At 55.2% G+C, this 14,195-nt stretch overlaps 1 protein-coding gene and 1 long non-coding RNA gene across 2 annotated transcripts; both read left to right on the forward strand.

Annotated features, from left to right (window-relative positions):
- Positions 1-3,723: 3,723 nt before the first annotated feature.
- TRIM47 (tripartite motif containing 47) lies at positions 3,724-8,613 on the forward strand. The gene is made up of 6 exons (XM_058703528.1): positions 3,724-4,808; positions 5,897-5,992; positions 6,278-6,508; positions 6,681-6,849; positions 7,322-7,396; positions 7,651-8,613. The coding sequence occupies exons 1-6, from the start codon at positions 4,122-4,124 to the stop codon at positions 8,289-8,291; spliced, it is 1,899 nt and encodes a 632-aa protein (XP_058559511.1). The 5' UTR covers positions 3,724-4,121; the 3' UTR covers positions 8,292-8,613.
- Positions 8,614-8,966: 353 nt separating this feature from the next.
- On the forward strand, positions 8,967-12,191 carry LOC131497330 (uncharacterized). Its single transcript, XR_009254899.1, has 3 exons — positions 8,967-9,452; positions 10,669-10,754; positions 11,339-12,191. It is a non-coding gene; the product is annotated as an uncharacterized LOC131497330 (long non-coding RNA).
- Positions 12,192-14,195: the final 2,004 nt, after the last annotated feature.

Genomic DNA, 14,195 nt, shown 5'->3' on the forward strand with positions numbered 1-14,195 from the left:
TTTTCTGTCTTATTTTGAAATAAATACAAATTAAACATTTTCAAGTACATCAGAACCATTAAGTGCTACCGTGGGACATGGCACGGATCCCGTTTCAATTTCATAGATGCAAAGCCAGGCTAGGAATGACTAGCTAATTACTCCCATTTGTAATGACTGCTTTTGCTCATTTGTTTTTGTTTCTGTTTAACCTTTTTTTTTTTTTTCTTCCTTCCAAGCAATACTGCAGCCCGATAAACGGGTTCATATACGAGGTTTAGGATTATTTTCAGGTTGCACTTTCTGGGTTTCAATCCTGCCTGCTCCACGGGACTGGCTATATGACCTCTGGCAAGATGTGTAACCTGTCGGAATTCCATTTCCCCTTCTTCGTGACATAGTTCTCGCAAAGGCAGAGTGAGATGCAGGTGTGAACATGCTCCTGCAGACCTCAGAAGTGCCAGTTACCTTTTCCCCTTAAGAGCCAATTCATTTCAAAAAGAATGAACACGTGGGGCAAACTTAAAGCTTCAATAATGGAAATGAACTATTCAAACACCACCATCTCGACAAATCACATCTCTACGCCTTCCTAGGGAAGCAGATCTTCCTGAACAAGCTCGGGGGTGGGAAGCAGAACGTTAGCTGGGACTTGTCCATAAACACTCCTAGCAGCACCCCTCACTCCTCCAGAACCAGGCGGGTCTGTGGACTCGGCAAGCCCAGGCAGCCTGGCCGCCAAGCCCTGGAGCAGGGTGGCGCGGATGCCTGAGCCTCCAAGCTGTTCCCGGGTCTTGGCAAACAAGCGGCAGTCATGATCAAGTAGTGATCCGTGTGGAAACCATCCGTATGGAACTCATTACCCGCCTTCCTGCCAAGCTGGGCGCACCCAGGCCGGTTCCCTCTGCTACTCCTCTTCTGGAAGATCTCTTCCCACCCTAGTTGTTGCAAGGCCGAATCCTAGCAACCCATGAAAGCCCAGCTCAGATGCCACTTCCTCCACACGGGCCTCCGTGAGCTCTGCCTTCCTACGAGTCCCCCAGGATTGCACCCCTCATTTAACATTTCATAGATCTTAGTTTTCTTCTCTCCTTCCAGGAAAGATGTAAGGAGGCTCCGCATAGCATCTTTCTAAACTAGACATTCATAAACTGGGGGTCTTGGTGAGAAAATTCTCCGTATTTTCACCATTCTCTAAACGGAAGTTTAGCATTTCTTTCTATTACAAATGGAGAGAACAGACCATAGTGGAATTAACAGTATCTGTGACTTGCCACCAATAGAAACAGCAGATATTTTCGTAGCGCATTATGTGGTGGCAGAGAACCTGAAATATCACTTCTGTTCATCACTATTTGAAATATATATATTGATTGTTAGGCCTCCATCGGATGTTGTCATTTATTGTGTTAAACACATATACAACTTTAACACAAATTTGGGGTTTGGGGTTTGGGGGGTTTTTTTAGTTTATTTTTTTATTTTGAGAGAGAGACAGCATGAGCAGGGGTGGGGCAGAGAGAGAGAGAGAGAGAGAGAATCCCAAGCAGGCTCCACACTGTCAGCACTGAGTTCAACATGGGGCTCAAACTCACAAAACTGTGAGATCATGACTTGAGCCAAAATCAAGAGTCGTTCGCTTAGCCAACTGAGCCACCCAGGTGCCCCACAAATTAACTTTCTTATTGTACATATACTTCAGTGTAATTGATTTCCATGAACTCCTATGCATTTTTAAAAGCATTACTTTGGAGGGGCGCCTGGGTGGTTCAGTCAGTTAAGCATCTGACACCTGCTCGGGTCATGATCTCACAGTTCGTGGGTTCGAGCCCCGCATCGGGCTCTGTGCTAAGAGCTCAGAGACTGGAGCCTGCTTCAGATTCTGTGTCTTCCTCTCTCTCTGCTCCTCCCCGACTCACGCTGTGTCTGTCTCTCACAAAAATGAATAAACATTTAAAAAAAATTTTTTAAGCATTAGTTTGGAAAGGGCTACACCAGGCTTTGAGAGGGGCCCTGGCATGATGAGAAAGGTTAAGCCCCACTTCTGAATGGAATGCCCCTCACCCCTTTATTCCTTCCACTTTGGACTCTTGCCAACAGGGAGCCTGGTGGGGGAGTAGGAAGAATTGTCTCTCTCTCTCTCTCTCTCTCTCTCTATATATATATATATATATATATATATATATATATAAGTTTTTTTTTTTTTTGAGAGAGAGAGAGAGGGCACAAGTCGAGGGAGAGAGGCAGAGGGAGAGAGAGAATCCCAAGCAGGCACCATGCTGTCAGCACAGAGCCTGGCCCAGAGCTCGATCCCACAACTGTGAGATCATGACCTGAGCCGAAATCAAGAGTCAGATGCTTAACCAACTGAGCCACAGGCACCCCTCAATTATTTTTAATGAACTTTAAATTTTAGGATAGTTGTAAGTTTACTAAAAAGTTGCATAGGTTGAACTCAGAGTTCCCAAATACCTCACTCCCAATTTCCCCTTTTATTGACATCTTACATGACTATGGTGCATTTGTCATAATTAAGAGCCAATATTGATACATTTTATTAACTATATTCCATAATTTATTCAAATCTCTTTAAGTTTTCCCTAATGTCCTTTTTGTCTCTCAGGAGTGCATCCAGAATACACATAATATTTACTCATCACATCTCCTTAGGCTCCTCATGGCTAGGACAGTTTCTCAGACTTCGACCTCTCCCCATTTTTTGTTTGTTTTTGCCCTTTTTTGATGATCTTGAAGGTTTCGAGGAGTATTGGTTAGGTATTCTGTAGACTGTCCCTCCACTGGGATTTGTGTGATGTTTTAATCACGATCGGACTGGGTTATGGGTTTTGGGGAGAAAGACCATATCATCAAGGGTATTTACTATCAATATGACTTATCACCGTTGGTGGTGACCTTGATCACCTAACGAGGTCATGCTCGCCAGGCTTCACTACCGTAAAGTGACTCTTTTGCTCCCTTCGAAAAAAAGTCACTATGCCCAGCCCACACTTGAGTGGGAAGCTACACTCCATGTTCAAGTATCTACAAAAATTATTTAGAATTCTGAATGGGAAATCTGTCTATGCTCCCTCATTTATTTACCCAGTCATTTATTTATATCAGTATGAACTCATGGATGTTTATTTTATACTTTGGGTTATAAGCCAGCGCTACTTCATAATTTGTTGCCGTTTTATTTAAAACACCATGATGGGGGCGCCTGGGTGGCTCAGTCGGTTGAGTGGCCGACTTCGGCTCAGGTCATGATCTCTCGGTCCGTGAGTTCGAGCCCCGCGTCGGGCTCTGGGCTGACAGCTCAGAGCCTGGAGCCTGTTTCCGATTCTGTGTCTCCCTCTCTCTCTGACCCTCCCCCATTCATGCTCTGTCTCTCTCTGTCTCAAAAATAAATAAACATTAAAAAAAAATTTTTTTTAAAAACACCATCATGAAGTGCACGGCTGGATGAGTCTCAAATGTCCCGACACCCTTAATCCCAGGCACACCAAATTGCCCGCGGGGGGGGGGTCCCCTGGAGGGGAACTGGATTCCGCAGACAAGCGACTTGGAGGGTCACCTCAACTTCCCCTTTCAGGTTTAGAAAAGCCCAAGTTCCCCACGAGGGGTAAATAGAGTCGCTAAGGGGCAAATACACGCACACATCAGCAGTTCATTTTCTCTGTAGTCAGCAGCTCAGAAATTTTGCTAACAAGTGCCTCGGACAAGGTCTGGAGCGGGAAGGGGCTGGCTGGTCCGGTGGGAACACCAGACCCCTCTGGAGCCAGGGGGCCTGGCCCTAGGGGGAGTTGAGGGGTAATGGAGGAGTGAACTCCTTCCCCGCTTCCTTCCAGGGTGCCCCCCTCGCATTCTCTGCCCGCCGCCGCCCTCCCTTCCGACCAGGAGGGGCGATCGCCCAGGAGCCCCGCGGGGTCACACGGGGCCGAAGACCGCCCGCGCAGTCTAGGCCAGGGCCCTGTGTCCGGGGACCCGCGGGCGGGTCTGCGGCGTTGGGGGGCGGTCCGAGCCCGGGACGGGAGGGGGCTGGACCCTTGGCCTGGGTCCCAGGGGGCGGTGCCGCAGCGCGGACCGGCCGGGTCCCTCCCCGGCGGGAACAGAACAGGCGGTGCCCGGGCGGCCGCGGAGCTATGGACGGCAGCGGGCCCTTCAGCTGCCCCATCTGCCTGGAGCCGCTCCGGGAGCCGGTGACGCTGCCCTGCGGCCACAACTTCTGCCTCGCCTGCCTGGGCGCGCTCTGGCCGCACCGCGGCGCGGGTGGCGCCGGCGGGCCCGGAGGCGCGGCCCGCTGCCCGCTGTGCCAGGAGCCCTTCCCCGACGGCCTGCAGCTCCGCAAGAACCACACGCTGTCCGAGCTGCTGCAGCTCCGCCAGGGCTCGGGCTCCGCGCCCGGGCCCGGCTCCGGCCCGGCCCCGGCCTCGGCCCCGGCCCCGGAGCCCGCGTCGCCCAGCGCCCCGCCCAGCGCCCCGGAGCCTTCGGCTCCCTGCGCGCCCGAGCCCTGGCCCGGTGGCGAAGAGCCGGTGCGCTGCGACGCGTGCCCCGAGGGCGCCGCCCTGCCTGCCGCGCTCTCCTGCCTCTCCTGCCTCGCCTCCTTCTGCCCGGCGCACTTGGGCCCGCACGAGCGCAGCCCCGCGCTGCGCGGACACCGCCTAGTGCCGCCGCTGCGCCGGCTGGAGGAGAGCCTGTGCCCGCGCCACCTGCGGCCGCTCGAGCGCTACTGCCGTGCGGAGCGCATGTGCCTGTGCGAGGCCTGCGCCGCCCAGGAGCACCAGGGCCACGAGCTCGTGCCGCTGGAGCAGGAGCGCGCGCTCCAGGAGGTGGGCACGGGCACCGGGGGCGCGCCGGGGCGGGTGAGGGCCGCGCGAGCCCGCCGCGGGCCCTGGATCCCACCCCCCACCCACCCCTTTTCCCGGTAGGGTCTTAATGTCCTCCTCTAACCTGAGGCTCTTTGCTGTCTTTTTCCAGTACTGACACTGTCATCCGTCCAGTCGCTGTGGAACGTTCTGCTAGAGATGGGAATGGGGGTTGTGGGGGCCCAGTGTGAACGCGAAAAGAACACGAAGGGGAAGCAGGGGGCCTGAAGCCCGGGCCTGGGCCAATGGGGATCTAAGGCCGGAGGGAGCAGAGCCAGGCCCGCGCGGTCCCGGCCGGCCGATTCTGGAAGTGCGGCTGTTGCGCCAGGCCGGGTCGTTGCCGGTCCGAGCTCAGATTTGCCCTGGGCTGAGGCACCGGGTTTAGATGGGTGTGGCAGGCGACAGGAGTGTGGCGGAGGGTGGACCGAGCACACAGACCGCTCTTGTCCAGCTGTTCCGGGGGCCCGTGGTGTGAGCATGTGCGCCGCGATGGGTCCGCTACCTCCGCCCCCAGTTTCCTTTGGCTTCCAGCCCGGTCTTGGCGCCTCTGGCCTTGGGATTTTCCGTCTCTCCTGCCTGGAGCAGTGACTCATAAGACCCAGGGGACTTGCCCGGAATCCCCATTTTTTAGGCCTGGATTGGGGGCACAGACTCTTTGGGGATCGTGATCCCCAAGACAGCTGAATGCCCTCTCCTGTAGCACCTACCCTGCTCTCTTTCTCGGTGCCTTCCTCACTGAAACAAGTTCTCTAGTGAGTGTGAGTGACACTGAGGAGCCTGAATGGCCCTGTACTTGCCCACTGGTCAAAGAGGGGACACAAGCCAGCCAGCCTGTGCTCTCCGCGGGCATTTGGGAATGGCACCAGCTTGGGCTTGAGGCACCTCTGGCATTATTATGGGGTATCCTAGCCACTCTCAGCACCCCCCCCCCCCGCCCATGCACAATACCACTCCCGGGTCATCCCTCTTCTCCCCCTTGGTAAGGCCTGGTGCCCCAATGTGGGCCTGTGGCCTCTGCCAGCCCACGTGCTAATTAAGGATCTCTTCCACAGGCCGAGCAGTCCAAAGTCCTGAGTGCTGTGGAGGACCGCATGGATGAGCTGGGCGCCTGCATTGCACAGTCCCGGCGCACGGTGGCCCTCATCAAGGTCAGCCCCCACCCTAACCCGGTCCCCATGCAGTCCTAAAGCAGGCTGCTGGCAGTGTGAGCTCGCGGCATGGGGTGGTCCTCTCCAAACAAGCCGGTGCTCGTGGACTTGCCTGGCCCCGCTGAGCATGAGCCGCTCCCCTGAGCTAGCATAGGTCCAGGGCAGCTCCGGCCAGTCCCTCTGTCCCCACTAGAGGGCAGGGTGGGAAGGTGGGGTCCGGGAAGGATGGGGCCAGGATAACGCTCTCCTCGCCCTCATCGTTGGCCTCTGTGTGGTCCTGTGCAGAGCGCCGCCGCAGCAGAGCGGGAGAGGGTGAGCCGGCTGTTCGCCGAGGCTGCAGCCATCCTGCAGGGGTTCCAGACGGAGGTGCTGGGCTTCATCGAGGAGGGCGAGGCCACCATGCTGGGCCGCTCCCAGGGGGACCTGCGGCGGCAGGAGGAACAGCGCAGCAGGCTCAGCCGGGCCCGCCACAACCTCAGTCAGGTCCCTGAAGCCGACTCAGTCAGCTTCCTGCAGGTGAGCGCAGTTCTTCCGGGCCTGAGAGGGCACACAGGGGGGTGGGGGTGGGGGTCAGCAAGAAGCTGAGAGAGAGGCTTCCAGGGCTGCGCCGTCCTCCCGGCAGGGCTGTCTCATCCCGGCCAGAGGCGCTGTAGCCAGCAGGGCCTTAATAGTCATGGATTTGCCACAGGAGCTCCTGGCACTCAGGCTGGCCCTGGAGGAGGGGTGCGGCCCTGGGCCCGGCCCCCCGAGGGAGCTCAGCTTCACCAGATCATCCCAAGCCGTGCGGGCGGTGAGAGAGCTGCTAACGGCCACCTGTGCCAGCCAGTGGGAGCAGCTGCGGGGGCTGGGCACAGAAGGTGAGTGCCCCAGGCCCCCCGAGTGATTCACCCTGCCCCAGCGTCCCCACCCAGGCCCCCAGGTCTGGTACCCATTCAGGAGTGGAGGACGGAAACAGTGTTGTGCCTGGTGCAGGGTGGGGACCCAACCCCTACCAGTGAGTGGGGCCAGCGTGCAGTGATGACCAGTCCGCCCCTTTGGCCACACACAGCCTGGGGGGTTGAGGGGGCTTCTCCTGGCCTGCCCTCTAGTGGCTGAGGCCTGGGCAGGGAGGAGGTGGAGCAGGGGGCCCGACCCCGGGGACCTGGCTTGCTCGGGGGAACACAGAGTGCCATATTTGGGGGCGTGCCTGTCCCCAGGGAGCTTGGGATGCTGGGAGGAAGGAAAGGGAGAGGGATTTCGGTCCCAGGTTCAGAGGGGGAGCACCTGGCACAGCTGCCCAGCCACAAACAGCTGGGGAGAACCCCTCCCCCACGGTCTCCTCTTCTGCAGCCGATGCTGAGTCCCAAGACCCCGATAGCACCAACCACTTGGAAAGTGAGGCTCCCAGGGACTACTTCCTCAAGTGTAAGTAGACACCTGGGCTCTCCCCTCTGCTCACACTGGGCCCTCGCGAGGCTGCTGGGCTGGGCTCTAGCACAGGAAGGCTTGGACTCTCCTCCCTCATTCTTAGGGTGAACTAGGTCAGCTCACTCTCGGTGCTCTGTAGCAGGGCTGAGTCGCGCTGGCTGCTCAGGAGGGGAGGTGCGCACCTAGGGGAGGGGCTGTCCCACCAGAGCCTGGCCCTGAGCCCTGCGTCTCTCTCCCATCCATGGGAGCAGTTGCCTACATCGTGGACCTGGACAGCGACACGGCAGACAAGTACCTGCAGCTGTTTGGAACCAAAGGTGTAAAGAGGGTGCTGTGTCCCATCAACTACCCCGAGTCACCCACTCGCTTCACCCACTGCGAGCAGGTGCTGGGTGAGGGTGCCCTGGACCGGGGCACCTACTATTGGGAGGTAGAGATCATTGAAGGCTGGGTCAGCGTGGGGGTCATGGCCGAAGACTTCTCCCCACAAGAGCCCTATGACCGGGGCCGGCTCGGCCGCAATGCCCACTCCTGCTGCCTGCAGTGGAACGGACGCAGCTTCTCCGTCTGGTTCCACGGGCTGGAGGCGCCCCTGCCCCACCCGTTCTCGCCCACCGTCGGGATCTGCCTAGAATATGCCGACCGAGCCCTGGCCTTCTATGCTGTGCGGGATGGCAAGATGAACCTTCTTCGGAGGTTGAAGGCCTCCCGGGCCCGCCGGAGCAGCTCCCTGGCCTCCTCCATTGACCCCTTCCAAAGCCGCCTGGACAGCCATTTTGCAGGGCTCTTCACTCGAAGGCTAAAGCCTGCCTTCTTCCTGGAGAGTGTGGACGCCCATCTGCAGATGGGGCCCCTGAAGAAATCCTGCATATCTGTGCTGAAGAGGAGGTGATGCAGGGGGGCATGGGGCCTCCTGCCGTGTCCCAGCTCCTGGGAAGCTTGCTTCTCTGCACCCCCATCTTGCCCCAGTGAACGCACCTTGGGGTCCCCCACATCCCCAGGCTTCTCCTTCCTGGAGGCCTCACCTTCCGTATACTTGGCCTTCCCCCCAGGCCCCTGGAAGTGCCCTCAGACTCTGTCTCCCTATGGGCCTTGTTTCTGGGACAGAAAGCCAGAGCTGGGACAGATCCAGGCTACCCCAACCCTTCTTTTTCCACGTTCCTAGGACAGTGCCTGGCACATAATAGGTGCTGAATAAACATGTGTTGAATGAATGACTCCTTTCTCTATCCTTCTCTCCACCCACCGAGAATTCCTAGGACTTTTCATCTTTCGAGAGCTGGTCTTGAATGGCAAGGGGCCAGTGTTCCTGTTGGTGGGGAGAGCCCTGGCCCAGCAGGAGGGGCAGCCGACTCCCTAGTTCTGGGCAGGGGCAGCTAAAGGTGGCTTCTTCTGAGGGGGGCCTACCCCCCCAGTCATTCTGGCTGCCTGAGGGCTTTGTGGCCTGGTTCTCGCCAGCTATTTTCATCCCTTGAAGCCACAGCCCGATCCTGGCCCTGCCAGTGGTGTCTGTGCCCAGGGTTAAACACAGACAGCACACTGCCCAGAGCAGGGCACCGCTCCTGGGTGCGGGCAAGAACGTTTGAGACCTAGAGCCTCTTTCACACACACCCACCTTCTCAGTCAGGGAGGCTTGTGGCTGAGAAGGCCCCAGGGTGTGGCTGGAGGCGAGAACTTCTACAATAAAGGGGTCTCTGTCCTCCTCCGGAATCCGCCCCACCTCTCCACACCCACCCAGCCCTGTGGCCGGAACAGGGCTCCACGCTGGGGAGACCCAGACCCGAAGCCCCCGCAGACTATTTGCTTCTCTCCCAGGAAGGTCCAGTGCCCCACTGCTACCCCAGGACCTTCAGCCTGGTCCTGGATATCCACTCGAGTTCAGCCAGCTCCCAGAGAATATTTGAGTTCAGCTTGTTCCTGGAGCCAGGAGGCGTGTCTCCAGGCCAGCCCCTCCTCCCTGGGTTCTCCTTGGTCCAGGTGAACCTCCATGCCTAGAGGACAGGGGCAGACTGAGGACTCTCCAGCGCTAGCCCAAGGTCAGACGGGACAATGGGTGAGTTATGCAGCCAGACAGCAAGGCCATACAAGTCCTGTCTGCTGCCTGCCTCCCTCAGCAGCTAAAAATAGCCCCTCCTTCTGAGCTCTGCCTGTGCCCCAGCAGCCAGGATGTTGTTTTTCCGGGTGGGGCCCCCTTGCTCCTGGTGCTTTGTGTTCTCAAACGGTTTCCTTGGCAGCCAGGGCCCCCAGCTCACCAGAATGGGGAAGGCTGCTCCTGTCACCGTCACAAACAGGGACAGATGGCGGCCTGCTCCAGTCCCCTTACCAGCTGCAAGCCTCCTACCTTTCACAGAGCCCCACCCCCCACCCCGTGCTCTCAGTTCTTCCTCCCCCAGCTCGGCACTTCCCTCCCCACACACTCCCCTCGGGTACCTGACTTTGCAGGGCCCTGGCATGTCACAGAGTGTGAGCTACGCAGCGGAGGCCCCTGCACAGGACTGGTGCTGCCTGGTTGGAATTCGGGCCTGACTAGCCAAGTCCGCAGCCACAGCAGTCCCTGCCACTTGCAAAGCGATTCCCAACTTGCAGAACTCATGGAACTTTGTGCACCTTAACGCCAAATCCCAGCATCTACAGCTTTACAGCTCAGAGCAGGGGATTGGCTCACCGGACTGCACAGCTGGCAAGGGGCTGGCTCCAGGCTTCAGTGTCATCCCATCTGGAGCGTTATCTGCAACCATGCACTTCCTCCCAGACTCTGGGGTGATGCTCACGCTGGAGGGCTGGCGTCTGCATGAGATTCTCTGAGATCTCAAGCTCCGAGGAGGTACACTGAGGCAGGGCAGGCTGGCAGAGCAGGAGGAGTAAGCCAGGGGGCCAGCCCCTCACCGTCCCTGCCAACACTTTAATCAGAGCAGATGGTACATACTTCATCCAGTTTGCTCAAAAAGGGAACCCGTTTAAAAAAAAAAAAATGTTAGATGGGTGCCTGGGTGGCTCAGTTGGTTAAGTGTCTGACTTCCGCTCAGGTCATTATCTCACGGTTCGTGAGTTCAAGCCCTGCATTAGGCAACGTGCTGACAGAGAGGAGCCTGCTTGGGATTCTTTCTCCCTCTCTCCCTCCCTCTCTCTCTCTCTCTCTCTCTGCTCCTTCCCTGCGTATTCTTTTTTCTCTTTCTCTCAAAATAAATAAACTTAAACACAAAAGAAAGAAAAAAGTTAGAAAACCACCAATCTAGTCCAAACCTTCTACCTTTTTTTTTTTTTTCCAGATGAAAAGTAACTGAGGCACAGAGACTGGCAGGCGCTGCCCGAGGCCACCCAGTCCAGGTCACCAGCTCCATGTTCCATGGTTTAGGTATGTCCTGTGCTTAGAAATGTGTAAACACACACACACACACACACACACACACACACCCCTCACACACGCACACACACGCACACATACACACACACACACACACACACCGTGCTTCCCAGCACTGTCCCCTATTGAAGAACTGCCCTCCCGGTGCCCCAGTTCCCACGGCTGCCAGAGCCCTTGGCAGAGCTTCCCCAAGGGCCTGTGGTCTCCAGGCTCCCGCCAGAGCCCCTGCTGGTCACCGGCGATGGAAGAGAGTGTGAAGGGTCTTCTGAGGCTGTGTTGCTATTAGCTGAATCTGGCTCCTTTGGGCCAGGCGGGGAGCCAACCTTGAGCTCCACTTGAGCTTTGTTTCTGTGGGAAAATGAGCTCCCGAGTTCCAAACAACCGACTGAGCAGTGGCCTTAAGCATCGCACTGTCTTGGCAGCCGCCTTGCAACCTTACTCTTTTGTGTTTGTCTCCTGCCCCCTCCCCACAGTCCAGGAGGAGAGAGGCTCACCACCCTCTCCCCTCCTTTCTCATCCCCCTCCTCCCAAGGAACACTCACAGAAGTGCCTTCTTTCACCTCCCCTCCTCCCAGGCTCCGGGTGAGGCTGGACGGGGACTGTGGCTAAACACTCTCATTTGATGCTACCATGTAAAATGTGGAACATGAGGTCACTCACCTGCTGCAGGGCCACATCTTCCAGAAGATTCATAGGAACTGCAGGAGGCCCTGGGAGGTCCTCAGGGGCTTCCCCCCAGGGCGGAGCCCGCAACCTTCTTCCCCAGGGCCCTCAGAGAAGGAGCTGGGTTACGTGGCTCAGAGGTACTTGGAGCAGAGCACTGAGGCAGGCAGGAAGTCCGCTTTGGTATTCTGTGTACTTTATCTTTAAAAGACATTCAAATTTTGAATTTTACTCCGTAAGATCTCCTATTTTGCTTTAATATAAAAAGCAATGCTTGGGGCGCCTGGGTGGCTCAGTCAGTGAAGCATCCGACTCTTGATCTCAGCTCAGGTCTAGCTAGTGTGTGAGCTGGGTGTAAAGCCTACTTAAACAAACAAACAAACAAACAAACAGACAAACAGAGGTGCCTGGATGGCTCAATTGGTTAAGTGCCCGACTTCCCCTCAGGTCATGATCTCTCAGTTCGTGAGTTCGAGCCCCACATCAGGCTCTGCGCTGACAGCTCAGAGCCTGGAGCCTGCTTCGGATTCTGTCTCCCTCTCTCCCTGCCCCTCCCCTGCTCTCACTCTGTCTCTCTCAGAAATAAATACACATTTAAAAAAATTAAAACAGACAAATGAAAAACAAAACAAGGCGTACGTGGGTGGCTCTGTCGGTTAAGCATCTTGGTTTTGGCTCAGGTCACGATCTCACGGGTAGTGGGTTTGATCCCCACTTCAGGCTCTTCACGGACGGTGTGGAGCCTGCTTGGGATTCTGTCTCTCTGCCCCTCCCCTGCTCATGCTCCGTCTTCCTCTCTCTCAAAATAAACTTTATTTTTTTTTTTTATTTTTGTTTTATTTTATATTTGAGAGAGAAAGAGACAGAGTGTGAGCAGGGGAGGGGCAGAGTGATGGAAACAGAATCCAAAGCAGGCTCCAGGCTCCGCGCTATCAGCACAGAGCCTGATGCAGGGCTCGGACCCATTAACCACGAGATCATGGCCCCGGGCTGAAGTCAGAAGTTTAACAGACTGAGCCACCCAGGCGCCCCAAAATAAATTAAACTTTAAAACAAAACAAAGCAACACACACACACACACACACAAAAGCAATGCTTTTCTGCCCCAGCAGTGAGAATGTTTTGGGGCGTGAGTTTTGGAATCAGAAAGTTTTGGCTAAAAACTTTCCTTCAGCCATTTCTTAACTGTAGGTATTGGGCAGGTACTTTAACCCCTCCGTGCCTGGGTTTCCTCACTTGTAAAATAGGGATAAGAGTGGAACTGCACAACATTATGTTGGAGATGAAAAGAGATAATTTAGGGAAAGCGTTTGGTACAAGTCCCGGCACAGCGAGATTTCAGTAAGTGTTGTTGTCGTAGTATTCTTAGAAGATGTGTGAATCCTTGGGAGATCCCCAGATCTGTTCCTCAGGAGCTAAGGTTAGCCCAGACCTAAGTTTGCCAGGACACTACATCATGTCCCAGTCGCTAAGATTGGAAACTTTCGCTCACTTAACAATATTTATTCAGTGTGGGGCGCTGTGCTCAGTGCTAGGGAGACAGGGGTGAGTGACCTAAACAGAGATGCCCCTGTCCTCATAGGAACCTCACAAACGATAATTGTTTGTGAATACAAGGGCACGGCCCCGCCTCTCAGGAGACGCCCAAAAGAACTGAACACAGGGACTTGACCAGAAACTTACACACCCATATTCCTAGCACTTTTTCACAATAACCAAATGGTGGAAGCCATCCAAATGTCCATCGAGGGATGAATGGATAATCAAAATGCGGTATTTACATATAGTGGACTATTATTCAGCCTTCAAAAGGAAGGAAATTCTGACACTTGCTACAACAAGGATGAAACTTGAAGACATTACACTAAGTGAAATGAACCAAAAGCAAAAGGAGAAATCTTATATGATTCTATTTATATGGGGTTCCTACAATAGGCAAATTTGGAGAGACAGAAAGGGGCAGGGGAGGGGAAGTAGGGAGTCGGCTTTTACTGGGGACAGAATTTCAGTTCAGGGCGATGACAAGGTTCTGGAGATGGATGGTGATGATGGCTGCCTAACAATGTACTGAACGCCACCAAATCGCGCCCTAGAATGATTAAAACAGTACATTTCTTTTAAAGTAAACTCTGCCCGCAACGTGGCGCTCAAACTCAGGACCCAGAGATTAAGAGTCACATGCTCTTCCAACTGAGCCAGCCAGGCACCCCCCCAAACAGTACAGTTTATGTGTATTTTACCACTGACGGGGGTCAGAACACGCCTCCTGTGCTAACGAGACTCCAAAAACAGCAGACACAGGAAAGGCATTCTGACCTCCCCCTTTCTTCCTGAAAAGAGAAGATAAAACTCCCACGTGAAAGATGCTCTCCCAAACCAGGAAGAAAAAAAAAAACATTCTTATCACCAGGGAGGGGATGTTGAGGCCTAGAGACATCTGTACAAACCAGCCTTGTTAAAATAACTCGTAACTTCCTTTGGCCTTCTCTGCCACAATTACTCCTCTTCATTCAACCTAGTATATGAGCACTTGGGCCTAAGTTTTGGGCTCTTCTTTTTCCTGTGAAGGCTCCCGCCTACATGGAAAAATCAAATCTGCGGCCTTTTCTCCTGTTAATCTGTCTGATGTCAACTTGATTCACAGGTCCAGCTAGAGACCCTACGAAGGCAGAGGGAAAGTTCTGTCTCCCCTACAGCACGATGAAACAAAACAGAACAAAACACGTTTCCCAGAGACAGAAAGAAAGAAAGAAAGAAAGAAAGAAAGAA

The sequence above is a fragment of the Neofelis nebulosa genome, chromosome 16 (assembly GCF_028018385.1).
Source record: "Neofelis nebulosa isolate mNeoNeb1 chromosome 16, mNeoNeb1.pri, whole genome shotgun sequence".
NCBI lineage: Eukaryota > Metazoa > Chordata > Mammalia > Carnivora > Felidae > Neofelis > Neofelis nebulosa.

Bases quoted from the DNA above. Each gene is read 5' to 3' on its own strand.
- TRIM47 (XM_058703528.1), top strand. From the start codon at position 4,122: ATGGACGGCAGCGGGCCCTTCAGCTGCCCCATCTGCCTGGAGCCGCTC. The intron at 5,993-6,277 runs GTCAGCCCCCAC...GGTCCTGTGCAG, and splicing joins GCACGGTGGCCCTCATCAAG to AGCGCCGCCGCAGCAGAGCG. The intron at 6,850-7,321 runs GTGAGTGCCCCA...CCTCTTCTGCAG, and splicing joins GCGGGGGCTGGGCACAGAAG to CCGATGCTGAGTCCCAAGAC.